Source organism: Poecilia formosa, unplaced genomic scaffold (genome assembly GCF_000485575.1).
Source record: "Poecilia formosa unplaced genomic scaffold, Poecilia_formosa-5.1.2 Scaffold10, whole genome shotgun sequence".
Classification (NCBI taxonomy): domain Eukaryota; kingdom Metazoa; phylum Chordata; class Actinopteri; order Cyprinodontiformes; family Poeciliidae; genus Poecilia; species Poecilia formosa.
Genome location: NW_006799949.1, coordinates 1692502 through 1719948, shown reverse-complemented (window position 1 = coordinate 1719948; position 27447 = coordinate 1692502). Strand labels below are relative to the sequence as shown.

Sequence of the window (27447 nt, the reverse complement as noted above, 5' to 3'; positions counted from 1 at the left end):
AATAAGGTCAAATGGGAGGGAAATAGGCAATTAAGTGAGAGGTGATGTCAGTCTCTGATTATGCAGAATGAGGAATGGGAAAGCTGGGAGTCTGCACATGTTTTTCTCAATACACAGCATATAATGTCTCATTAAAACACCTTTCAATGGAGGTAGGAAATCTTCTGTGAATTTAGCAGCGTATTATGGAACACAGGAAGAGCTATAAATTCAAACCAGAGACAAACAAAGGAGAATCCCTAATTGAATAATCCTGAAAAAGCAGAGGCAACTTGAGACGGTCAAGAAAACAGATTACAAAACAAGTACACACTTTGATGCAGACAGTCAGCTAATCAGATAAAACAAACACACACACAAAAAAAAGACTTCAAATTACATCAGAAAAATCTATTTCAATGAAGACCAACCTGCTCCAGTTCTCTCATCACAGCCATGTTGTTCTGGAATTTTTCTAAGCTCCAGAAAGTGGAGATTCCCAGCTTTGTGTTTTGAACGCGCACTTGAAGCCCGCCTTGCTGGGTGTTCTCAGACTCAGCGCTTTCATGTCTAAAACGGAAGAAAAATGACAACAATGATAGCTAATCTACACATTTTGTATAATATTTGTATAATTTAAAAATTTTGTATAATATTTTGAATTGCAGCTTTCAGTTTTAAAACCCTATGTAGGGTTACATAGGGTTTAAGCTGCAATTCAAAATATTATACAAAATGTTTAAATACATTTTGACGGCAACCCCCTGTAAAACTTTCCAGACTGCGTCTTTCCCACCTGCTGAAGAGAGTGTGTTTCTTCAGCTTAATGCTGATTTTATTGGCCTCCTCAATCATCAAGGACAGCTTCATGGCATCCCACTGTGGAGAAGCTGCAACACAGAGATACAACACCAAGACATGACGGTAGGCTTCTGAAAGCATTTAAAAAGCACAGTGAGGTTTAGATGCCCAAAATTCCACTTCTTATTATGCCAGCTATATTACAGAAGTTTATAAAACATGAATGCACCAAATAACCTTGCGCTGTGGATTTGATCTGATCTCTGCCAGCAAAACTCAATGCTTCCGGTTTAGATAATGAAATAAAAAGAAAAAAAATATATATATTCACTATATTGCATGACAGACTTTGGATGATCAATTTGATGAGATACACCCCTTTCTTTCTCCTGAACCAAGGGACAAAAATATGAAAAAAGGGGGCAGTATGTTTTTAAGTATAAGAATCTTAAAAAGTTTTCCTGCTAACTTATTGAGACACATAATTGTAGCAGCTGTTCCAACTCACCATTCCTGGTAGTTTGCTTCTCCCTAAGAGCCATTTTCTTCTGCATCTCCTCCAGCTCCTTGCTGATCTTCCTCTTTTCTGCCTCCAGGGCATCTACAATCTTTGCTTGGCAAACTCTGCGTTCTTCCATAGCCTGCAGTGAGTCACAGCAAAGTAAACAATGTTACACCCATCAGGCCATAACATTTAGCCTTAAACCAGGCTATCGCATAGCTCAAAAACAAACCCCAAATGGCCAATTCATTAAGAAGATTAAGAGTAAGGATATTTATTTAAACTTATGCTTGTTTTCTATAGTCAAAAATTAAGGGGCTGGGAGATTAATAACAGTAATAAAGTTGCTGTACAGAGCTATCTTATGATAAAGCAAAAGCATGTAAAAAATCTTAGGTAAAATACACAAATAAAAGTCATAGAGAGATTTACGACTTGCAAGTTTATAAATATTGGATTTTTGGCTATTTCTTCAATGTCTTATTCTAAGATTATAATACACAAACCAAAATATAATTTTGTAAAAACAATACAGTACTTCATTTCCTCTCCGCCTCCAAGAAAGAAGATGCGTTTAAATTTCAACCAAAGGCCAAGTGAGTGCACAGGGACAAAATGATCAAGTCTTTACATATAAAAACAAATAGATTTTTTTTGTTTTCCTGACCTGAGCTTCCATGTGGAGTCGGAGGCGTCTCTTCTGGGAGTCCACCTCCTTTTCCAGCTCCAGGTTGGCCATCTTGAGCTCTGCCATCTGGCTAGCCACCCTCTGCCGATCTCTGTCTTGCTGACGCTTTCGCTCATTTTCCTCATTCTGAAACAAAATGACAAATTTATTAAACGTGCCTGGTGCATGGTAGGCACAGTTCAAATTAAAAGCACTGTTTAGTACATAATGTTTTTATTTAGTTACTACATTTTTTTTAAGTTTTTATTTGCTTGAAAAATGTTTCACCCTAAAAGTTTAAAGTACTTTTAGGAATTAAATTTGAGTAAAATTAAATTTTCAAAGAGATTAGTAATAAAAAAAAAAGTAGTTTAGCCATTTAGTATCATTTCGTGTATTTCTGAGAATTTTTGTATATTAATGTAACTCATGAAACCCTTTACCCGTCCCCTCCCCCTGGTGGACAGTCAAAGTACTACAGTTGTCAAGCGCCAGTTTTAGAAGTTAATCATGGCCGCACTTGCCTTCTGAAGCAGAGCTTTCACATGTGGTACAAAATATATTTTTTCAAGATTACAGAAGGTTAAAAAAAAAACTATTTTAATTAACCTTTCAACTGTGATAAAAAAAAAGTGTATTGTTTCTGTATCCTGGAGGTGCATCTGAATGAATAAATTTGAATATGACTGAAAAGTTCATTTATTTCAGTAGCTCAGTTCAATAAATTAAACATATTATAAAAATGAATTCCACACATTATGATGTTATCAAGCCTTTTCTGTGTTATGACAATTTTCCACTTAAAGCTAATGAAAGGACAACATTTATAAACAGACCAAAAAAATTAAAATAAAAAATGTTTGGGCTTAGTGAAAAGCATGTTTAATGCCCGCTTAAATGTTTTCATTTTCAAAATGTGCTCTTAATCTGACAAACTATGCATATTTCAGATACACCTGTGTGTTGAATTTAGTAGATTTCTTGATTTAATGTGGACTTTAATTAATTTGAAAATTCTAATTAATTTATGATTTTAATTAGGTTTGCATATAGAAGAATGGCGTTTTGTTAAGATTTGTCAAAAAGCATCTAATAAATCGTTACGTCTTAAACTGTACCATTTTCTGACGATACAAGGGCTTTCTGAGAATTTCAATTATAAAACATACCAGTTCTCTCTCCAAGGCTTGGATCCTATTTTCATAAAGGGTCTTCTGGTCAGAAAGCTCTTTTTGAGCCACCTCTTTTGCCATCTGAATTCCCTGCATCATCTCTTGTTTTGCCTTCAAATGAGCTTCTTCGATTTCTGCCTCCAGCCTGAGTTAAAAGCGAGTGATTTAAAGGAACTCTGGCTTTACTTGTTAGTTTACCAAATTAATAAAGAGTTCCTTGACACTCACTTTGCTCGCTGAGCTGCAAGAAGCTCATTCTTGGCAAATTCAAAGTCTTTTTGTCCATCCCCGGCTCCTGTCCAGCACGATACCCGCTTTCCAGACTGCACCTCTGCTGGGTGATTAAAGCGGAAGTAGTGGTCCCCACCGAGGATAACTCTGTCACCCTGGACACCAGATTTTAAAATAAATAAATAAAACATGAGATGAGCACAGAACCTTGTGCATAAAATTATTTCGTTGTCAACAGGATGTTGGCTTTGTTTTACTAATTAATCCTTCAGATTCAAGTTATACAATAAGGGAAGCCAACAAATACTTTTCTGGTACTTACATGGTGTAGCACAGTGGATTCATAGATGAGATTCCCATTGACAAAGGTCTTTGCGTTATCCATAGGGATGATGCTGACCATGTTGTGGATGTTACTTATGACACTTTTGGTGGAGGAGGAAAAATTATTTAACTCTAATTTAAACTCAAATGCAACATATTGATCGTAATGAAACATATTGACAGATTTTTGCTGAGCATAGTTTAACGTTTATTCAACTGTACGCTGTATTACCAAACTACCAAGACTCTCACCAGTGCCGATCAGCAATAAGAGTTCCCGTGAGCTGAATGTCGAGACTGGAGTCCGGTTTGAGTTTGCCCACCGTGGTTCGGCCCTCTTTGATCATATAGAGAAGCATCTCTGACAGCTGGGGGTCCTCATTCAGATTCACCAGGTTCGGAAGACGGTTGTCCACTTTGAAGGTCACGCCTGCTTTCTGATTATACGAGATGTGAGAAATACTTGAGATTTTTTTTGCTCTGTCTTCGCTAAAAGAGAAGTGTTACGTTTTTGTTTTGGCTTGGGAGAAAATAAAACGCACCTGTAGCTCTTTGGTCTCTTCACGTTTGCGTATCTCTGCCTGCTCAAGTTTCTCTCTCCATGCTCTGACATAAAAATAAAATAAAATCACTTCAGAAATTCTAATGAAACTGTTGCTTGATTCCTTTCATATCTAAACTTTGATATTACTCTTGACTTTCAAAAATAATGAAGGTAAACCACAAAAAATGTGATGTAATTGCATTAATGCTGCAGGGTTTGAAAGTACAAGTTTTGTAAAAAGCTGAAAATATATTATTGTAAAACTGCTCTAAAGTTAAAAAAATTATAATCTTAAATTGTAAGTCAATGCTAATAAAACTGTAAAGAAATTTATAGCTCCAATACGCTAAATATTTTCACTGTCAGTGTACCGTAAATGTGTCTCACAATTGACTGCTGACATCCAGTTGGTAGGAAGTTACAGTGGAATTTACAATAATATTTCTACAGTAGATCTAAAATTACACTTCAGAAACACGAGAAACAAACAAAGTTTAAGAAATGACGTTAGAATGAGTGTAGCGATTCTGACCGGTTGGCTTCAAGCATCTCTCTCTCTTGTTGACAAAGTTTACTCTTCAGGGTGCTGATCTCCTGCTGGAACATCCGGACTCTCTCCGGCTCAGCGCCCTGGGAGTTCATCTGGGCCGCACGCAGTTTCTCCACCTCTGCCTTCAGCTCTAAAAACGCACCACAGATTGGGCCAGACTGATTAAATGAAAACCTAACTAGCACTGAGCAAATATCAGCAACAACATAATAGAAAAAAGCAAATGAATAGACTGGAAAGAGTTTACTTTTTCTTTTTTTTTTTTCTCCATTAAGAGGTATTCAGAATTTGTCAGTGACTACTGATTTACTGCAAACCGGTGTTCTACTCTGAACAGTAAGTCTCACACTGACCAGTGAGACGAGCTGCATCTGCAGCAAGAGCTCCCCTTAGTGCTGAAAACGTTGAACAGCAGCACAATGGTCTCATGAAAAATAATACTTGCATGACAGTTAGCCGCCATGTGCAACTGACAGTGCATAAATAAGGGCAGGAAGCAAGGTTAGGGCCACGCTTTCATTTCAGCTGGAGAGCAAAAGAGGCGGTGAGAGATAAATGTGAGGGCAGGTTATAATGTGGGGAGGAGAGTAGGAGATGAAGATCAAACTTTCTGGAGTAAAAGTTCATAAGACTGAAGAAAAAAAGAAAAAGAAAAATCGAGAACAACCAATACAATGTTTTCAGGTCTGTCAGCTACTAAAGACATATTTTTCTTTGTCTTTAGTAGAATCAAACAATGAATATGCATGGTGCCAATTTATAGCATAAAATGTGCTTCCAGAGATAAGAACCGCACAAACACTTTGTTTCTACCTCTAAAATCTGAACAAACAGTTGCTCAGATTGTGTAGATTAATCAGATAACATGAACTCGTCTGATTTTGTAAGTGCAGAAAGTCTGACCTCTGATCAGCTTGGCACTGGTGTCTTCATTAACTTTGGCCACATTGATGATTGTGCGGGCCTGCTGAGCATATCGCAGCGTGCTCAGGCTCTCCTCCACGTTAGTGCCAGCTGGGCTCACGGTGGCGACCATCGCCGTCTTGGAGTTACCTCCGAGGCTTTCCTTCAACAGCCTGCAAGCCGAGAAAAAAAAAAAGAAGAAAAAAACGACTTTACAAAACAAAAACAATGCTCCAGATAAGCTTGAATTTGAAAGTGATTCCACTTTCTACTTCATGTTTTCAGAGTAATTGTCATGTCTCCCAGCACCCTTCAAGATTATTGATCCTCCTAGGACACATAAGGATCCATAATGGTTGAAACTTAGCTATAGCTATATCGTGAGCAATCTTTTTAAAAACAATTATGACTGTGATAAGTTTATTCTGGAAAAAAAAAAATGCACAATGAGGGGCAAGGGGGAAACAATTCTAAAGCGGCAACTACAGCTACAGCATAGTGTGGCATCTTTGGATCACAAAGTGTAAACAGCAACCATTTATTGTAAAGCTTTTGTAAACATTAGGGGTGCCAACAAACGTGGATGGCTGAATATTGTATAAAACTGCGCTGCTAGTTCGACACCAGACAATAATTCTTATGTGGAAAGAAGCTAACAATGCTGTGTTTAATGAAGCTTTCTGCATCCTTACCATGTGAGAACAGACTCTCTGTATGGTATAAAAACCTTCTTCCTGGTGAGCACTTGTTCTGACAGAGCAGAGATGACCTTTCCGAGAGTTAGCAGGGACTTGTTGATGCTAGCGCCCTCCTGTAATGTCACAAAATAAATCATGTTTACCTTTTAGTAGCTAATACAGAGCACACAGAACAGGAAAAAAAATATCTATAATAAATGAAAACTGGATTTCTAAAAAAATATTATATATAATCAATGAAGTAAAAGCTGAGTCAAGTCAAACATTTGGTGATAATGAAAAAAAACAAACAGTGTCATATGTTTTCTTTACACTAAAAATCTCACTGAGTGCCACTCCTACTGAAGCTTCTTAATATCAATGAATTATAGTCATGTGAAAAAAAACTGAGGCCAAATCATCAGATATTTAAAAAATTAGTTAAAATCTAAATTAACCTTGTTTTACTCATTAAAGATAGGTAATCGAGAAAAAGAAAGGACATGACCATGCATCCAGTAATATGACATCAGCAAATATGTTGCTGTTATTTCATTAATTTAGACCAATATTGTGCTGTTTTATTAGTTTTGAACTGCAATAAAAGACAATGAAGATAAGTCCCCAGACTGACGGCCTGAGTAGAAGCACTGCAAGACACAGAAGCTAATATTACAGCAGTGCTAAACAGGGAACATCCCAACGACTGTACCAACCCTGAGTCTCTCTCCAGATGTTTGGGCTGTGCGGCTGCGCTCGCTGCCCGCAAGGTCGACTAGGTTGATCCTGCTGCTGATGCTGTGGTCATGTTCCTCTCCCTCCACAAACTCGGTCTGAACGGACAAATAAATGAGTCACCAAATGATAAATTAATACACACATCAGAATGAGTGTGAGCACATAGTGACGACAGAATTGTGTACCTTAGTCTGGGTCATAACCAGAGTGAAGACAGAGTGAGACCTGGAGCTTTTGTCATTCATTCCTGTGGCTGCTGTGGCTCTCTGCTTGTTACCAAGCTCCAACCAACCCTTAAAAAAAAAAAAGAGGCAAAGTGAATAATGAAAGATTCATCCTAAATATTAACTTTGGAGACTTTTTTCAAATAATAAGCTATATTCTTTTTCAAACACAAGATTAACTCCAGCTTTCATTTTATTTTCCACTTCAAAACAACCTCTAAGAGAAGAAAAACTCTAGAATAGTAGTTCTAGCTTACCTGAATGTCACTGTAAGAGCTCACCACATTCCTTGAAAAAGAAACAAGATAAGCAGTTCATATGTATCATTTTTGATTTTTTTTGGAATGAAACGAACATAAAAAGAGAAACGGTTCTCTTACGCAGAGAGCTCGGCAACATAAGGACCATGGACCGGATGCTCCCTCACCCTCAGCTGAAAAACAAGTGTTACATTTTCACTAATTACCTCGCAGTAACAGAAAGACATGTCCTAGTAGCATTTTGATTTGGCATTTATTTCTTCTTTTAGCAAAATCTGAAAGCAAACACGTCAAGGGTCAGATTGGAAAGCAGGATTTCTAAAATATTAATAGAAAAATACATTTACAGCTGTTGCAAACTACTAACCGGCATCTTCCTCTGGTTTGGCTCCTCCCTCGTAACCAGCAGATCATGAATTTTTTCATTATACACCTCAAAGTAGCTCATCTCCACATGACATTTCACCTGAAAGGCCACATAGAATAGATTTTATGTTGTGATACCTAACAGGAAGAAAAACGTCCACATCTGTGGTGTTTTCCTGGTAAAATAATTTAGAAATAAGATTTCTTATGGCAAATTCACTCTAGAAAACAGGTCAATGAGCAATCCATTTCAGTGTGAATCTACCTCTTCATCTTCCATTGAAGCCAATCTCATAAATAGCTCTTGGCAGAAACGTGGGATGACCCCAGCCTCCTCCTCAAAACCCATCATTCTGAAAAAACCCAAACACAATCAAACCAAGCAAAGTGAAAGATTTACAAATTTCATAAAGGCAAACAGATGAACTGACAAAAACTCCAAAAACACTCACGTGTATGATTTACCAGAACCCGTCTGGCCGTAGGCAAACAAGCAGGTGTTAAATCCTTCGAAGGCTCTCTGTAACAAAGGCCTGGCCAGGGTTTCATACACAGTTTTTTGGCTGGCGAAGGTGGGGTCGTCTCCATCCACAGAGCAGAAAGAGAAGTCATATGTGAAGGAGTAGCTTTGCCTGGACTCTGGATGCTGGACATTTGTCTCCTGGCCGTTCATAAAGATGACCTGTGCGGCCTTTTCAGCCTTCTCTCTACAACACAGTAGAATATGTACACAATGTGGAAAATGCACTTTGTCCTCATTTCCATTTCAGTGTGATAGTGTTTAAATAAAGAACAGCCGTGTTTGCAGGACACTTTAAAAAGCATCGATGGTTTTAATTAGAACAGAAATCCTAATTGTAGAAAATAGTGTCCTTCAAAACTATCCATATGTCTTTAACTTTTTCAGATTTTTCCACATCATAAGATCAGATACTTGTGTTTTGTTGAAATTTGTATGATAGACCAAAACAAACTATCACAAAACTGTGAAGTGGGAGGAAAATTATAGTTGGATGTCAATCTTTTTTCCCCAAAATATTTTTGAAAAATGTGGTGTGAAAATGTATTATATCCAGTCTTTTCCAGTTTACTTCTAGGATTGCTCTGAATTTAGCTCCATCTTTCTTGCAAACAGATCTGAACAGTTTTTCTCTCCCTGTTAAAGAAAAGCAGCCCCACACATGATGCTGCCACCACCTCGTTTCACTGTGGGAATGGTGTTGTCAGGATGATTAAGGTGTTAATTTTTTCCAAAACACATAGCATTTTGCATGCAAGCCAGAGCACCTTCTTTCCTATAAGGCTTGTGACAAATTTCAAAGACAAATTCTTGCAGCTTTCTGCTTGTGGCTCTTCTAGAAATGCCAGATCTGTAGAGTTCAATTCTGTAGGTCCTCCAGAATTGCCATGGTGTTCTTGGCTGCTTTTTGGATGTTTTCCTTGCCTAGCCAAGAAGTAGGTACCATACCTTGCTAGGGTTACAACTGTTCCATTTCCATTTTTTTTTTAGGATTATAGACTGAATAGTGTTCTGTGAGATGATTAAAGCTTGGGATATTGCTTGATAACCTGTTTTAAACTTCTCCACACTGGTCTCTCTTCTGTATCCCTTTGTTTTCATAATATGTTTTGCCCACTAATGTTCTCTAACAAAACTGAGTCATTCACAGAACAGATGCACATATTCTCAGATTAAATTACACCTATGCAAACATTTCAAAGGCATTTAGGATTAGATATTATTAATAGGTATACTTTGCAGAAATTTTTTTATGTTTTTGTTGATAAAAAAAGAGAACCTTTTTTCCATCACTCCACAAGTAACAACGTTTTGTTGGATTAAGTAAAAATCAAAATACAGAACATCACAGAACATGTGGCTGTAATGTTAAAAAGTTGAAACTTTTTGCAAGGTTCTGAAGACAATAATGACCCACAAACCTGGAACTGAAGGGTCGGACCCGGACAGCCACAGTCACTGCGCTGTTCTCCATCTTAAATGACTCCTGATGCCCCGCAGCCTGGCTCAGGGTTTGATCACCAGGGGCTGGAGTGGACATCCTTGCAAAGATGGCGTCCCCTTGTTGATTTGCGGTGGTGGGCTTTCTCTCCGGCACAGCAGCGCGGCTTTTATGCACACTTGAGGATGCCTTGCCTCTTGGAGTTGTAACTGGTTTGGCGTTTTCTGCTTGCTCAGCTTTGGGCCTTTCCAAACTTGCAGATTTACCTACAACCTGCTTCGGTGCTTCTTTGCAAGCCAGTCTCTCGAAAACGTCCCTTTTAGCGGCGATTTTCTCAAACGGCGTCCTCTTGGTGGGAGTTTTAAATGTCTTAGTCGAATCATCTAGATGCCGTGAAGCAAATGATGGCGTTTTGGTTTGCGCCCCGGGAGTTGCAGCTTCTGATCCCTTTATTTTGGATGCAGTTTCTCTTAAACTTGACGACCTAAATAAACTCGCCCTGCCATTTGGTTCACTGAGTACTTTTGAAATTGGCTGTGGGTCAGCAGTAACGCTGACCCCACGCACGGCTTTATGCATGGAGGGCGTCCTGGTCCTTCGCTGTAGAGTCAATCTCTTCTCTGGAGCAGGAGTGCTGTTCTGGCTGCTTTCGGTCAACGATTTCTCGGCACCACTCTTCCTCCTTGACCTCCTTTGTAGAGTGAGTCTGCTTCGGTAAGGCGTTTGCAGCCCGCTGCCGCTTTTTGACAGCGCAGAGACGACATAGGTTCTGTTTACTTGACGGCTTTTATCTGACAACCTGCTCTCTTCAGCCCCCGATTCTGCACCCGATATCCCACTTTTTCCTAAAGATGTGTCTGGTACCTTTACATCTCCCTGTCGGTTTCTGCCGCCGGGTGTCTTTGACGTTGATGCTGACATTAGATGGTCGTAATAAGTTGTATGCTTCCTTGCCTGTACGCTAAATATAGACATTGTGATGTTCCTCAAAACGCTCAGGATTAGCTAAGTAACGGTAACTGTACACTTTCCTAACGCTCCTCAGCATCTAAAAAAGACTAAAACTATTTGAAGTACATCGTAATTTACTTTTTAAAAGTAGATCGAGTCCCGTCCGATGTAAATGGTGCCACTAAAAACAGAACTACTTTGTTTATTTATACTTTCATGTTCGCTTCCGCCATCGCCCGCTTCAATTTCAAATCGCGACCGTCAGTGACTGCTGATTGGCTGAAGTAATAGCGTCACGTTTTTGGCGCAGTCATGCAACCACGTTAAACGGACACTAGGTGGCAGTATATGTAAGATCGGTTTTATTTTTTAGTTGAGTGCTCCTTAATCTACAAGTCAGAACTCACTTTAGATGTCTACTATAACATAAGTATGATCAGTTTTCTATTTTTTTGTTGTCTTTAATTAGTTAAGATAAAATCTGCCTTCTCTTGTGACATCTATTAAGGATTAAGGCAGCAGGTTAGGATTCTTTTGAGTACATGTACTCAGAAAAACATTTTTTTGTTATCAAATTCTAACTTGAATGGAAATTAAAACGAGTAGTTTATAAGAAGGACTCAGACTTGAATGAAATTATGCTTCAAAATCTCAATATCTTAGAACCCACTCATCCCTTGTCATACTTTTGCCAAGTATCCCAACTGACCGACTCTATTCTTGTAGCCCTTGTGATGTCATTGACGAAATATGCACATAGCAGTTATTTTATTTGTAGTGCACTTTTTAGAAATGCATCTTGTGAAATTCTGTGGAGAAAGCCAATCTAATTACTTAGCAGTGCTTTTATTGTCAGTGTACATTTTTAAAAATGCACTACTGAAAAGTATCTTTAAAAAAATACACTATTTGTCTCAAAAAGAAACAAATTAGTCAACTTTATTTGTTGAAAAGATTTGACAAAAAGATAATAATTTGCTCAACACCGTTTCACTTCTAGCAGAGGCACAGTGCCACCTGAGTATTTTGGGGGTCAAACAGTCCCTAATCTTATGAAAGAAGAATTTCAATCATAAACACACTAGTATAAAAATAAAAATTTTTACCAAGTGGAAACTAATTGCATGAAATGCACAGAAAATGAGAACATTCTCAATTTATAACTTTAGTAGCTGTAGCTGCATTCTTACAATGTTTATAAAAAGGGATAGTCAAACTATAGGAAATACATGTTTATTTGTAATTAAACAAAACACAAACTTAACATTTAATATGTCTATAATTAACAGAAAGCCCCAGTACAGGTTTGACCAATCAGTTACTTCTTGCGACGGTCATGTTTCTTTATGATGTCCAAGAGGTTGTTTTTAGTAACCAGTATGTCGTCATGTTGCATCTTGTTCTTCTGACTTTCCCTCTTCTGCTGTTCAAAGAGGTATGGTGAGTTTAGGAGCTGAGGGGGCAGGATGGACCCAGTGGGTTTGACCCTGTTCACCACCTCCAGGAACAGCCGTTTGTTGTTGTTGTTCAGGAAGGTGATCGCTGTTCCCCTGTGGCCCAGCCTTCCCGCCCTCCCCACCTGGTGAGAAAACATAAAAGATAAACTAGGAGACATATTCTGTTTTCCATTTATACCCAAAATGCTACAAAAATAATAATAATTAATAACATAATTAGATGTTTTTTTTTAAAACTGTAGTGTTCTAGTTATAACCTAGACAGTAATTTTGAGTGAAGTATGAGATAAGTTTACTAACCTGATGCACATACTCATCCATTGTGTTTGGCATGTCAAAGTTAACCACTAATCTCACATTGACAAGGTCTAGTCCTCTGCCCAGCACACCTGTACTGATTACTACTTCAAAGTCTCCATCCAGAAGACCCTAAAAAACCAGAACACATTTTACACAACGGAAACTTGACAGACTGTATGAGCTTTACTAGGTCTAAAAACATTACATTGCATTTTACTAGATTAAAATGTAGAATAATGGAACATTGGTAGGTTTGTGGGTTGAGTAACTACAATTATTAATTCAAGAACATTGATCTGTTTCAGTAAACACTTGGAGCTCTTTTATTCTTCCATGTATCAATATTCTGCATGCCGTTAATCTCACCTTAAGGATGCGGTTGCGCTCCCTCTGGTTTTTGTCAGAGTGAATTGCTACAGTAGTTAGGCCCGTCACCTTGGCAACTGCCTCACACAGGAGATCGGCACCCAGTTTACAGTCGACAAACACCACGACTGGAGGCTGGAACAGTTTGTTATCCTAGGAGGATGGAAACTGTATTTATTACAACCATAAAGTTGTTGCACTAACAGAATGTATGGCTACAGTGACTATGGCCATATCCAGTAAATTAGAATATATGTTCCAATGGGGCCCATTTATCAAATTAAAAGTACCTTTTGAAAAGAATATCTATTAAGCAGGTATTAAGCATACTTTTTAATAAGCCCACTGTATTACAAATGTTTTTCTTAATGGGCTGATATAATGCTTTCATCTTAAATATTATGTTTTCATTACAAGTAAGCAAACAAAAAGCAGAAATAAAAGACTAAAGATGTCTGTCATTAATCTATGTTCCATTTAGTGAATTTAGTTATCGTACTAAAATAAATTAACTTTTCAATAATATTTTAATTTATTTATTATGACTGGGTTTTTTTTTTTAGCCATTTTATAGGCCGATAGTAAAAAAAAAAAACTGCAGAGTCCAAATATAAATCCTCAATCACATGTTTGAGCTGGATTTGCTGCCATTTGAAAATACTTAGCAGCAGATATAACACACCAGGAGAAACTTTAAAAAGCATTTTTAAGTGCTTTAATTTTTTTGCAATTATAATAAGTAATAATAATAATAATAATAATAATAATAATAATAAGTTGAAAACCACATTCATTGAAACACAAAAAAATAAACACTGCATAATGAATGTATATAATATCAATTTCCTTCATTCATAGAATTTTTGAAACAAATGAACTTTTCAGCCACATTTCAATTTATGTTTGGAGTAACTGATTTTCCCTTTTTAAAATCATATTGGCACCATAGTTTTGTATTTCTCATACACTTACCCCTGTCCTTACAGAGTTATTTTCCACTTAGAACTGAAAGAGTTCTGCAATCCTTCTAAAAGTGAGGTTATTCTCAGGTAAACTATGGCTTAACAGTTTTTCCCTGGATCAAATAGAGCAGACCTGCTTCTCCTTTCTTTGGATAAATGTTGTGGGCCGTTACTTGGATTCCTGGACTGAGGCCATGGCTCCAAGGCTGTGGTAATTGCAGTATAAACATGGTGTTGAGGGAGACTGGTTGTTGGAGTTTAAGGAATTCCTACATACAGTTGCCAACAAAAATAAATAAATAAATAAATAAGCTGGTACCCGTACATGGCAGGACTGGGAGATAAGAACAAAGACAAAAATATGGGTTTGATTAGCAAAACAAATGTCAAATCTCCAACTACAATACTTCTTGTGCTACTCTCTAAACAAGTTGGATTTGTTCTTTGTAGTGCACCAAGATCTTACACAAAAACAAAGACCAATTTTAAAACCTACGCAGGAAATGGAGATAAGATTACAGTGACACTCCATCCAAAATCACTCCTTTAACCCTAAAACTTAAGCAATTTTTGCCTTTAACTTTTACAAATAAAGCTAAAAAAATATAAACTTACATTAAGTATTTCAAACAGCTTCTTCTTCTTAGAGGGCTCCTCCACCCAAAGTAGGATCTGCCTGACATTAGCACACGGTTGGTTCTTCTCACCGATAGCAATGCGCACAGGGTCATGGACCAAGCGAGCAGCCAAGTCCTCCGTCCCTGCTGGGATAGTGGCCGAAGCCAGTAGAGTCTGGTGTTCCTCTGTAACATGCTCCAGAACCTCCAGAACTTGTTGCTGGAAGCCCATCTTCAACATGGTGTCAACCTAAAGGATAGACCACAGGAGTCATGTTGTGAAAGGATTTTCAGGGTATAATTATAAAAGATTAGCTAGTCTTTGTTACCATGGAGCTACATATCTTCAAATACTTTTTCACCACTGTTATTGACTTGTCTCTGAAACTGCAAACATTAATCACGAGGATTTTTTTTTAGAAGTGCCAAGCTAAGAAGACTCTCCTTTTTAAAGGACCTACGATAACTTATATTTTTTAAACTGTTGTACATTGCTACAACGTGAATTTTATTGGTATTTTATCCGGATCTTAAACGATATAACAATACAAAGTAGAAAAGCAGCCCCTGTACACTATGTAGGTTTACTCCAGAAAACCTGCTTAGCCTGGTTGCCGGGGCACTAGGGCAGTCCACCATGGTTTAGTGTTGTAAAAATGACACAATGGGAAAAAGTTTGGTGGGTATGAATAGATATTTGCAAAGCATTATATTAAAGTTGTCTTACCTCATCAACCACCAAAATCTTTACTTTGTCAAGTTTAAGTGCTTTTTGTTTCAGGATTTCAATGAGCCTCCCAGGCGTAGCGATAACAATCTAAAGGAGATTAAGAGAAACCAACATGATGATGGGGAAGAAATGCTACAAAATTTCACAAAACAATGCTTTGACTGGAGTGAAAAACAGGGACTTTACTTTGATGCTGCTCTTGAGGCGGTGCAGCTGTGGGGGAAGAGGCATGCCTCCCACAAGCAGGGCTGTTCTCATGTTAGGGATGCCCATCACCAGCTCCTTGGCCTGTCTCTCTATCTGTATGGCCAGCTCTCTGGTGGGGGTCAGAATCAGACCCAATGGACTGCATACGCCGTGAGCTGCTTCCTGAAAGTAACATTGAAAAAGAATGACTCAGTTTTTGACATCTTCCTGTAAAGGAGGCTAGATTACCTTACCTCTAGTGCTCTCACAACCACAGGCAGCAGGAAAGCTATGGTCTTCCCTGATCCTGTGTCAGCGCTGGCTATCACATCCCTCCCTGTGAGGCCAACAGGCACCATCTGCATCTGGACTGGCGTTGGAGCCTCATAACCAGCTTTTTTCAGGTTGCCACTTAACAAGGATGGAAAACCACAGTGTTCAAACTCAACAATAGGTCTTCGGACATCTTTTCCCTCGGTTTTAATGCCAAGCTCCAATCTAATTCGCTCCACTTGTTCATCTGTGAGGCCTGAGATGAACGGATCTTCCCTGTAGGAATAGCCTGCTTCACTTGTACCCAGATTTACAGCTACATGATGAGGTTGAGAAGTCCTTCCATCTGTGTTTTTATCCTTAACATTAAAGGCATCATGTCCAGGCTTAATTCCCATTTGCAGTAAATGATTGGCTTTGCATTCAAGGCTGCAAACATCATTATCAGTAGCATCACATATGTACTCCCCATAACGTCCGCACATCACACAGACAGGCTCTCCTGGCTCTGGCCATCTCTGGCTCTTTTTGAAAGATTTCACTGGTTCTTCTTCTTCTGCGTCATCTGAGGAGGACTGAGCTGCAGATTCACATTTTGCGGTCTCCGTTAAATGTTCACCTTTGTCAGTCTGTGTTTTTAAGTCTTCCCATGCTTCATCTTTCTGCGTGGATGCCTGCAAGTTTATTTGGTCACAATCCTCTTGATCAGTCTTGCTTTTCTTATTTAATCCGTGCCCTGGTGCCTGGACAGGTCTCTTTACTTTCAGTGCTCTTGGCATAAACATTGGAGCGGTGGAAACAGGGCCTACGATGTAGAAATGTGAAGAAAAAATTACGATAAATACAAATAATAAAGGATGAATAAATTATAAAAGATAGCGCCCCGAATGGCTGCTATGACTTTAAAGTCTTGTAAAGCCACACTAACGTTATGAGCAAGGCACAAGCGTTTTGTACGTTTTGTGTTATATATCTAGTATTATTTTTTTCACCAATTACAATTCACAAATGTAAGAAAAATATAATAGATTTCTCTTTAGTACACGGTGATAGCATGAATACCTTCACGAGTCTCGTCAAATCTTCCAAAACAACCACAGAGCGCGCAGTGATGACGTAATTACGCACTGCAATGTGGGTAAGGTAGTTCTTCGTTTGTTTAAAAAAATAACTGATAGTACAACGTAAAAAGGAATGAGTTAAAGTGGATAAACGATTGCATATTTCATTTTGTGGTCAACACATGAAATATAACAATAATGAAGCTGAATTTATCTTAACTTTTTAATTATAATTTATTTATAAATTTTGTTTTCATACACAGTGTAACCAAACCAATTTTTCACAAATAGCGGTAAATATGTCCAGACAATAAAACAAATACAACAAAGCCGATTTGTGTGCAAGTACTGGTAAGATAAATGTAGCAATGTTCCTCTGTTTCTCAAAAAAGTCCAGCTCAGCTTATTGTCATGATTAAATCTCTAAAGATCATAGAATAAAATGTTGGATCAATAAAACTCAAGATTAAGGTGAATATGTGTTCTCTTGAAGATGGGTCCCTTGTCTGAAACAATCTACCTGTCGGTGTTTGAGATCTAAACATATGAAATCTGATTTTCTTTGCAAATACACCTCTGAGAACTGAAAATATGCTGAGGAGACGGCAAAAGTTGAAGAATGATATATGTTATAATGATATAAAAAGTCACGCAGAAAAAAACTGTTGAAAAAACTTGCTGTTGCACGCTATAGTTTAGATGTAGATGTCACACGTGCTGCATTGTTTTTGTTGTGCCAACTGACAGGAATGGGACTTTATCATGCAATGATAAAGGCAAATAAACATACCATATAAAAATCTAATCTAATCAAGCACAATTTTTTTCAGTAAATCAATTACATTTATATAGCGGTTAAAAAATTACGCTAAAGGTTAAATTAAAAAATATATATTAAAATAAAAAAAAGAAATAAAGCATTCATTACACAACATACAGTATACGGTTGAAACAGAAGTTTACATCCATCAAATAAAAAGAACATACACACTTTTTTTTCACTGTCTGATGTTAAATTAGACAAAGCTTCTCAGTTTATTCCTGATACTGACCAAATGTATGTAAAGTTCTGAATTCAAAGAAAGTAAAAAAATAAATAAATAAATAATAATAAATCTCATAAAAAATATTTTTGCTAACTTTTCTGGGATTTAACATATAGGAACTATTTTTAACCTAAAGCAAGTGAAGAACTGGTCTGATTTAACTTCTGACAGTGAGGAAAAAATGAGTAGCATATGTGTCTTTTTATTAGCAGATATCTTGTTTTAACTGTAACTGTTCTTCACTTTAAAGAGGAACAGAGGATCTTTGTCAACATTTTGTTTTGTTTTTTTTATGATAGCTTGCATATCAAAAAAATAAATATGAGGAAGGATGTGGATAACATCCGAAGCGGGAGGATAACCTTCAGACATATTTGATGTGAATAATGTGTAAAAACTGTGCTGTGCTGTGGTGTTTTTGTAACATTTTTAAATGTTACAAATTTAATTATTTAAACATATAACAGAAAAAAGGCATCTAAAACTAAGAAAAGCTAAAAATGGTTGAGACAGTTATGAAGAAAGTAAAAACACTTGAAAAGATTGTTATGGGACGTTCACTGTTCTGTATCATAATAGTGGGATAAAGTATCTAGACATTTTATATATGAATATAGCATGCATAATACAAAACTAACATGTTGACTGTTACAAATAATCTTAAAATGTCCGATTTAATGAACGCGTTCAGTATATGCTGCTAAGGTGCGTTCAGGATGTAAAAATAGAGAAGAAAACTAAGTTATTCAAACCATGACTGTTAACCTTCAGAAGAAAGTTGTAATAATAATATTAATTAATAATTAAATAATTAATTATTAATAATCTGCTGAAACCATGTCCGCAAATTGACGCAATAGCTCGTAAAGCTGCGAGGAACTCTAAGAAGTTGTGTTATCCGACTGAAATAGAAGGCACCACGTGCGCATGCGAACTACCCAACAAAGGTGCGGGACTGGAGAACCTCCGAGCGGTGCGACAGGACAACGGCAGAGGATAGGCTGAATGAAAACGAAAAGACAGAATAGCCAGGTTATAATTACAATGTTTGGTAGATATGTAAGAAAGAAGCTGTCTGCTTCGCCACCAAAATAACGGAAACGTTGCTGTTCTCACTTGACTCAAAGAACAGCTTTTTCCCCCTCCTGAAAACCTCGAAAACCTGTCCGACGGAGTCCATTTCAGCTGGTCCCACCGAGAGAATGGATGGGAAACCCCAGGACTAGCAACCCGTTCTGTCAGCAAGAGCGAGAAGGACAAAAGCACGACCATCTGTGCGTTTTATGACTGAAAGAGGCTGCCAATAAGCAGTGAGGAGTCATTTCACCTCTCCAGGTTACAGCCGCCTATTGTTTTTTTTCTCCATACATTCCGGTGGTGGGATGCTCCCTTAGGGTTGACTGCATACAGCATCAGCGGAGGAAATATGGGTGAAGTTCAGGACGTCAGGGATGCGAAGAAGAGCTTCGTCGCTCCAGCCATAAAGTCCTTCGAGCATTATGACTTTTCCCGAGCCAAAATCTGTTGCAGCCTCAGATGGCTGGTGTCCAAGGCTTATGGAACAGGTAGGGCAATATTGTCCATTTTCTTTATTTTCTCTTAATTATCATTTTAAATAAGAAATTTAATTTCATATTTCACATAGTTTATTCAATTCTTTGTTTGTCTGTTTTATTATTCAACCATTTCATGAACACTGCACACGAAGATATCTGGCAGTATCAATAGGCCTATTGTTAGAACCCCCGAAAATTCCTTTTAAAAAGTAGCTTCTTCCCTTTTATTTACAGTTATGTTTTCATTAACCCTCTTTCATAAGCAGTATTCTACAGTTTTGTCACCTGTGGCCATCTTACATTCTGAAATGAACATTAAAAAAACCATTTGTTTTATAGGTGTTGCACTGTCTTAAAATAAGCAACTCTTAGCGTTCTGGATCCAAGTTAAAAACAATCTAAAGACAAACATCACATTTTGAATAAAACATAATTTTCCAGCGGTATCTGCATGGAACATTGTGGAGCTGATTTATGTTAGGAAACCTTGTCATTATTGTTCCGTATTGTGATGGTAAATTTCAGTTAAGCCATCGCTCATCTTTTATACCATGATCAGGATGTTCCCAACAATCACCTGGAGCTCTACTATCTGGGTCACCAAGATCTTGATCCAGTGTGGGAATAAATATCAGGGAAAAAGTCCATCTAGTTGGGCGAATGTAATGTTGTCATGCAGAGGCTGAGTGCATAACACATGCTGTAAAAAAAAAAAAGTCCACCCAATCCTGATGTCAAGCAGTTTGTTACAATCTCAATGTTGGACTTGTTGTTATTGGAATGATGATTGCAATACAATATATTCTACAGCTCCAGATAACAGACAAAGTCTGCTTGACAGTGGGATTGCAGAGAACTTCATATTGTCCAGAAGTGTTTTCTTTTTAATGAGGGAGCTTGGTTTTGAGTGATGGAAGTTTAAGCATTCCGGTTTGTTCCATAATGATGGTTTACAAACTTATCTCTGATGAAAGTAAATGGTGAGTCAGTGTCTGTGTTTAACACTATGCTTTAAATGGATCTAACGGTTAACAACTAAAAGCATAATTTGATCCAGTATAATATATATTTTTCAGGCCTGGATAAAAAGAAAAAACAAAAAGCCAGTAAAAAAAACAACTTTTGTTTGTACACTTTACTCCCTGTCCCATTGTCTAAAAGTTATATCCATTCAGCCATTCATTTATTGTTCTCTCTGTTGTCTACATGACATTTTGACATAAAAGTGAGAAGAAACCTTGTATTGAGCACTATTTTAATGTTTAGCCCATCTGCTCTGGTGCATTCAGCGAAGCTTGGTGTGTTAGGGCTCATCCTCTCCCGCTGCTGTTTTGCAACAAGCCTGCAAACATGACATCCCTTGCAGACCTTCTGTGTATTTTCAATCAGGACTGAATGAAATGGGTTGATTCCAAAAATATAGCCTTCCTCAGGGAGCGGGAGGGAGGCAGGAAAATAAAAGACAGTGAGCGGGCTCATATCCAGATCCCTGCCTACGCTGTACCGAATGTTCACATTCATCTAGTCTAACTCATTGCAGTAATGCAGGAGCACATCAGGAATATGCAAGTGTGCACAAGATACAAACCACACAGTGGATCGTCTCACAGAAAGCTGCAACACATCATACAGTGATCTCATTTTTAATGCACCAATTCATCTGATGTTATTTATTAGAATTATGCAGACACACAGATCTAATGTGGCATGAATACCTTATTTCCAGTGGTAAGTGACAGGGCTTCTATGAAGATTTATTGAATATGATTAAATAAAACTGCTTAGAAAAATATTCATATCTTCTGCTTTATTCCATTTTATCCATTAATCTTTCTAAGGATAGATTTATTTGTCATTCCTTCCTTTCTTCCTTCTTTTTTTTCTTCCTTTCCTTCCTTGTTTTGACTAATCACTGAAGAAATATCTCCATAAATTTATATGGTCTGCAAGCTGGAAAAGTCTGTAACCTGACACAAAAACATGTTGAAAGCTGGAAACAGTGTTTTATATAAATAAAGATATAGATTATCTTATGTATGTAAATACTAAAATATAAAGGCACTTAAAATACAGAGATGAATAACAACCATAGGAAAGTTCCTTCAGGAACAAATGTAAATATCAAATGTAAATATCAAACAGGAACAATGAAGAATTAAAGATTAGAATCTGAAGTTACATTTCTTTTTTTCTTTTCTTTTTTTTAACAGATTGTGGTCATATTTTTAAGGGGGATAAAAGCAGTATCTGAATAAGCTCTGGTGTCTGCATCCCTGATTCATAATCACACAGAGTTAATCTCTAAATGTCCTTGTATTTGACCGTCAGGCAGGTGACTGACAGATTTTTGTCTGTGTTTGTCGGAGCTATGTAGTAGAGAACATAACATCAGTGTTAAATGCTAAATGCGTGCTGTATTTCTGTTTAGCTAATGCTACTTTCTCAGTGATAACTTGAGTTTATTATTACAGCAATCAAATGCTTCAGTCCAAAAGGCAAATTTGATGAAGGGAAGTCAGTCGGGGTGGGTTGAATAAATTTGTTGTTTTTTTTTTTGCACAATTAGTGAAATCCTAGTTAATTTTTGGCAAATACTTTGTCATTGACTTCTCTGAGGTGATGAACATGCAGCCTAACACTCACATGCAGCCAGTCCCTTTGAAGACGCAGGCAGTGTGGAGGGTTTTCCCAGAGAACTGAAAGCATCACAGATAAAGACGAGTTGAATCGATCGGATTCCGCTCCTCCTGCAGTTTCTATAGCAACACTAAGGTCTATCCGTACGCATCCATGTCAAGAGATAATACAAACATGCAGAGCAAAGAAGTAGTATCAGAAAGGAGGAGATAGATTCAATGACTAATGTTTTAAATTAGTCAGAATTTGTGCATTATGTTTTATTTATTTATCTTTCTTTCCTGAGTTTTGCTTTTGCGTGTCTTCTTTAATTTGTGAAACTAAGACTAAAAGTCTGCGACAGACTGGCGACCTGTCCAGGGTGTACCCCGCCTCTCGCCCGGAACGTTAGCTGGAGATAGGCACCAGCACCCCTCCCGACCCCACTGAGGGACAAGGGTGTTCAGAAAATGGATGGATGGATGGAAGACTAAAAGTGAATAGATTTTTCTTGTCTGATGTTTGTTCCATTTTTGCTTCAGATTTTGATTTCACTTAAAACTGGATTTCGAAAAGGATCATGTTAACATTCTAACAACCAATCATGGAGAAGTCATAGCTCTGTGGTTATCCCATAAGTGCCGTGCTAAACCTGCTGAGCGATTTATGAAACCTTTTAGTTATAAATCCATCCGTTTTCTATCCCACTATTGAACAGACAGCATCCCTGCAGAACTAAAGGACCCCTTCTACACTGACCAGTATGAGCAGGAGCACCTGAAGCCCCCTGTGACCAGTCTGCTGCTGTCTGCTGACCTGTACTGCAGGGCCGGCAGCCTCATCCTGAAGAGCGATGCTGCCAAGCCGCTGCTGGGCCACGATGCCGTCATCCAGGCGCTGGCTCAGCGCGGTCTCTACGTCACTGACCAGGACAGACTGGTCACCGAGAGGGACCTGCGAAAGAGGCCTCTACAAATGGTGAGATACTTTGCTTGTTGGTTCTTTTTTGTAGGCATCAGGTTTTAGACTCAAAATCTGATGCCTTGTGTGGAGGGATACTGACCAGTTTTCTCTCAGCTACAGAGGCCTGTTTTGTGCACAAGTCCTTTTTCTCATTCCATATGTCTTACAAGCATAATACTAAGACAGAAGCTGGACAAGCAGGTATGTTAGCTAAAACAAGACAAAACAATTACTATTTTATTTTTTTAGCGTTTTTTTTTGTTTGTTTTATCAGAATGTAAAATGGATGAAGCGCTTTCGAAACAACATGTCTTAAATGTTTGGATAACTTAAGTCCTCAAGGGCCGGTATCCTGCATGTTTTTGTTTTTTCCCTGGTTCAACACAATTGAATCAGATGAAGGATCATTAGCAGGCCTCTGCAGAACCTAAACATGCGAAGCAGGTAGGTGGCCCATGTGAATCAGCCGTGTTGATGCAGAGACACATCTAAAGCTGGCAGGACACCGACCCTCGAGGACTGGAGCTGGACTCCCACGTTCTATAATAACTAACATTATGAGGAACAACCTGAGGAAAATGCAAAACAACACTCAACATGTGGGCATTTCAACAAAGATTGGAACCAAAGGCTCAACAGAACACTCTGACTTCAACCTCTGCACTTTGTTGTGTGAGTGTTTATTTCCAATACATTTAGGATGTATTCTCCCATAATTTTTAACTAATTTGTCAGCGTTTGAAATGAGATGGCTTTAAAGGCTTCCCGCTGAGTTCGGATGAGGTTTCCTCATTATTTTGGAGCAAAATCTCAGTAGGATGCAGTGCCGGTTCAGTGAATAGCAATTGAGATGCGATTAACGCACACTGTGCCTGCAGTCTGTTTGTAGACCCTCGCTGCTTTTATTTCTCCTCTATGCTAGTTCAGAAGTTATTTAAGTTTTACGTCAGGATTTACATGCCAGATTTCTAGAGAAGAAGACAAGCAGTTAGTATTTGTATAATTTCACAATAAAATGGAAAAGCTTATTATACCTCCATCTGTTAATCTTTGGGGGGTCGGGGGGGAGTTTCTGGGTACTGGCTTACCCATCCCTTATTACTTCAAAGAGTCTTTCAGTTGACCTTGAGCTGTAAGTGGGGTTCACACCAGAAACAAGCCCAGCATGGATCCTGACTGACTGGTTGGCAGGGAATAATGTAAAGCGTTTATGTGTGACAGGGTTTCTAGTGAATGTGAAAATGAGCTGATAGATTAGTGGGAAATGCCAAACAAGTTCTGTCTTTTATTCTTTTTCAACTTTCTCCCTTCCCCCCAGTCACCTGCCATATCCCTTCACACCACTTCATGATGGTTGTTTACCTTTTTCAGTTTGGAGCATCAATTATTTACAGCCTGTCAAAATCTGACAGGGCTGCACTTCCTGTGCTCCGTTGAGGTTAGGCTTATCGAAGACCAGAAACAGGACAAAGATTTCTCTTTTATAAGATGTGGAGAAAACATCCTTAACATGTGACTTCTTTTGAGAGAACAGAACACTCAGCACCTTCCTGCAGTTAAAACTGCTAGAGTAGATTCATTACATTTTGCTTCGTGGCACTTTTTATTAAGCATCCTTCCTAACTCAGCAATTTGTGTCCAGGGAAAGAATTTTAGGAATAAGCAAGTCTACGTGATGTCTAAATCAGCCTCACTCAGTCGGTCAGAAGATGGTGATGCTGATAATGTCTGACTTGTGTCATAACACTGCATATTTTCTGACGTTTTCACTGGGTTTCTAATTTGACTTTGCTTTGCAGTGGTATTTTCTCTGTCGCTCTCTTTTTTTGTCACTGCTCTGCCCACTCATCCCTCTGTCTTCTGCCATGTGATGAATTTGCACACGTGAAGATGCAGAAATCAAATCGCAGATCCCACCCACTCAGTCGCCCACACTGATTCTGTATCCCAGGCTCTATCTTCTCTACCTGATTGGCTTGCAGAGTGTAAAGGAAGGAAAAGCAGGGTTAGACTGACAGTCTGAAGGAATGTTTCTATCCTCATACATTGAAGCTTACAGAAAGCATCACTGGAAGAGAAACGTTCACTGTTTAATTTGGACGATTCCTTTGGCTTCAAAGGCTTTCTGTGCAACTTTGATGAACATCAAAACATTAAACAGCCTACATAGTTACCTCCAAATAATCTGAGTACAAGTATAGGTACATTTCTTTGCATGATAATAATGCTGCATCAGAGTGTTTTAATATAGAATTTATGTACTACTTCAGACTATTTATGAGTGACTTTAGAATCTAAAATACAGGAAATTTAAATAAATAAAATTTTGATTTTTGTCTTTTCATGCATGTCCATTTATCTAATGTTTGTGGCACTTTTTAACAAGATTCAGTGATATAAACTAGCTCTAGATTGCTCCTCAGATCAATGAAGCAGGTCAGAAACAGTGGCTACCATTTAATATACCAACAATCTGATCTGCAGTGCAGTTCTGGTGGTTAATTGTCTTGCTCAAAGGCAGCTCTGCTCCTCAATTATCACTGCTCATATCCACCAATAGCCTTAGGAAATTAGCATCACAAAGGAGCAGGTGGTTAATTCACGCTATATCATACATACTGATGAAAATTATTCTAGTTATATGATAAATTTGTGCATCACTTTGAGTCAGTGAGTCACTTTAAATGCTTGTTTATCCATCACTTCTCAATTTAATGCATACAGCTCAGAATTTCTTGCAAGGAAGTAAATCCAACATCGTTAGCAATACACTGCGCGTCAGGGGGTGAGATCGCATTGAGATGGCATTTCTTCAAAAAAGCTGAACAGTTTAAATCAAAACTTTCAAAATATATCAAGATGATGATTATATTGAGAGGAAGAGAGTGTAAAAATGTTTTTTTTTTTTTGTTTTTTTTTTAAAGAAAGGCATGATATGTTAGTGGCTACTGCTAGAAGTGTAAATTAGTTGGTGATGTTTTGCATTGGAGAGGATTGTCCATTGTAGTCGGACACAATTTATTCTAGCTAAATGACATGAGTTCTTACTGATAAGTGTCGTCTGTAACTATGGAAAATAATTTTTTTAAAACTTTATTATTTACCAAAGTGGTTGAAAATGGTGCATGTCCAGGCTATGATTCTTTCATGTACGTAAACGAGACTGGCAGGCTGTGACTGGAGAGCATTAATCAGAGACAAGAGGGTCACTGTAAATAAAGACATGCAGAGGTGGGAGAATCTGTTGACAGGATTGTTATTGTATTCAACAAATCTGGTTTATGCCAAAAAAAAAAAAAAAAAGTCATGGACTAAGAGAAAGCATGAAGACAGAGTCCCAACAATGATACAATAGTGTTTGGATTGCTTGTCCTCAACCCCACAGGTGAGCAGTATTTACCTTTTTCCTGGAGGCAGTATTAGTTTTTCAGTAACAAGAAGCTGCTCCAGAGAAGGACAGAAGGTTAATACAGGGTAGGAAAGACATACAGCCAGAGCTACACTAGTACTGCTCAGTACACTAGTACTGCTCAGTACACTAGTACTATTTAGATGGAAACACAATATGTTGGCATGGCCCAGTTGTCAATTTTAAATCACATCTGTGGAAAAACTTGACAATTCCATTCATCCAGTCTGAGCTATTTCGGAAAAAAAAAAAGGACAAAAATTTCACTCTAGATGTGAATACCAGCAGTTATACTTGAAAGACTGACATTTTTTGAAAAATGTGGTTCTGCAAAGTATGATTTAACCTGACATAATGTAAAACTTTCAAGGATTTACTTGTTCAAGGCCGTTTATGTACTTCAGCCATAATTACACTTTATTACAAGAAATTTGATCAAATAATCCAGAAACTTGCAATCAGAACATGAAATGAAGGATTGATTTCTAACATATTATGCTTTATATAATAAAAAAAAGTAGGTTTTGCCCAGCTTGATTTTAGTCTATGGATAAATGGGGTCGTGTTCAATTAGCACATGTTGCTGTTAAGGATACCAACAGCAGCAACAGTAGTTTTCAGAAAGACTTGTTGGTTACATTTTTTTTTCGACTATGTGATGTAACAGATCTGAATCTTACACAGAGGCGCTTTATTCATTTGTGTTTCTAAGCATGGCACATTTAAAACAGAGTCATCTGAGTAAGTAATTAACTCACCATATATGGACTCAATATTAGTTTTTCAGCTATGCAGTGATGTGCTGTCTCCTGTTTAGCTTGGATGAATTTGGAGAGTTAATTTCCTCCTATTATTTTACCTCCTTTTTCTCTGCCTCCATCACAACCCTTATTGGGCTGGCGCTTTCGTTTCCATGGTTACACTCCCGTAGGTTGAGGGTTTCTTTCATGTGTGTGTGGTGGTGGATGCAAGAGTGGGGGTGCTAGTGCCTGCATATGTTGTATTCAGCACGATGAGCTTGTATGTTCTGCGTGCATTTGAACATGTCTGCTGTG

The 27447-nt window shown here is 38.0% G+C and overlaps 3 protein-coding genes across 9 annotated transcripts in view; 1 reads left to right on the top strand and 2 right to left on the bottom strand.

Moving 5' to 3' along the window:
* kif14 (kinesin family member 14) overlaps nucleotides 1–11112 on the bottom strand; it is a 29827-nt gene extending 18715 nt beyond the window's left edge. For both annotated transcript variants that reach the window (XM_007541456.2, XM_007541449.2), the window contains exons 1-20: nucleotides 9880–11112; nucleotides 8391–8645; nucleotides 8204–8291; nucleotides 7940–8038; nucleotides 7693–7745; nucleotides 7570–7600; nucleotides 7274–7381; nucleotides 7067–7183; nucleotides 6366–6484; nucleotides 5674–5846; nucleotides 4753–4900; nucleotides 4219–4282; nucleotides 3929–4113; nucleotides 3675–3777; nucleotides 3350–3507; nucleotides 3119–3266; nucleotides 1950–2096; nucleotides 1289–1421; nucleotides 776–869; nucleotides 411–549 (exon numbers count right to left, since the gene is read on the bottom strand). In XM_007541456.2, the coding sequence (XP_007541518.1) occupies nucleotides 411–549; nucleotides 776–869; nucleotides 1289–1421; nucleotides 1950–2096; nucleotides 3119–3266; nucleotides 3350–3507; nucleotides 3675–3777; nucleotides 3929–4113; nucleotides 4219–4282; nucleotides 4753–4900; nucleotides 5674–5846; nucleotides 6366–6484; nucleotides 7067–7183; nucleotides 7274–7381; nucleotides 7570–7600; nucleotides 7693–7745; nucleotides 7940–8038; nucleotides 8204–8291; nucleotides 8391–8645; nucleotides 9880–10874 (3357 nt within the window). In that variant the 5' untranslated portion in view covers nucleotides 10875–11112. The remainder of the gene's footprint in view (nucleotides 1–410; nucleotides 550–775; nucleotides 870–1288; nucleotides 1422–1949; nucleotides 2097–3118; nucleotides 3267–3349; nucleotides 3508–3674; nucleotides 3778–3928; nucleotides 4114–4218; nucleotides 4283–4752; nucleotides 4901–5673; nucleotides 5847–6365; nucleotides 6485–7066; nucleotides 7184–7273; nucleotides 7382–7569; nucleotides 7601–7692; nucleotides 7746–7939; nucleotides 8039–8203; nucleotides 8292–8390; nucleotides 8646–9879) is intronic.
* Nucleotides 11113–11764: 652 nt separating this feature from the next.
* On the bottom strand, nucleotides 11765–16894 carry ddx59 (DEAD (Asp-Glu-Ala-Asp) box polypeptide 59). The gene is made up of 8 exons (XM_007541436.2): nucleotides 16804–16894; nucleotides 15723–16546; nucleotides 15469–15651; nucleotides 15280–15369; nucleotides 14551–14802; nucleotides 12974–13126; nucleotides 12608–12736; nucleotides 11765–12429 (listed from the first exon to the last, which is right to left on the bottom strand). The coding sequence occupies exons 2-8, from the start codon at nucleotides 16524–16526 to the stop codon at nucleotides 12169–12171; spliced, it is 1872 nt and encodes a 623-aa protein (XP_007541498.1). The 5' UTR covers nucleotides 16527–16546; nucleotides 16804–16894; the 3' UTR covers nucleotides 11765–12168.
* A 1869-nt stretch (nucleotides 16895–18763) lies between these two features.
* Nucleotides 18764–27447, top strand: part of camsap2a (calmodulin regulated spectrin-associated protein family, member 2a) — a 40203-nt gene continuing 31519 nt past the window's right edge. For 2 of the 6 annotated variants that reach the window (XM_007541408.2, XM_007541401.2), the window contains exons 1-2: nucleotides 18764–19413; nucleotides 22739–22998. In XM_007541408.2, coding sequence (XP_007541470.1) covers nucleotides 19275–19413; nucleotides 22739–22998 — 399 coding nt within the window. In that variant the 5' untranslated portion in view covers nucleotides 18764–19274. Of the gene's footprint in view, nucleotides 19414–22733; nucleotides 22999–27447 lie in introns of all 6 variants that reach the window. The other 4 variants (XM_016665269.1, XM_007541416.2, XM_007541425.2 and 1 more) reach the window with 4 other exon arrangements.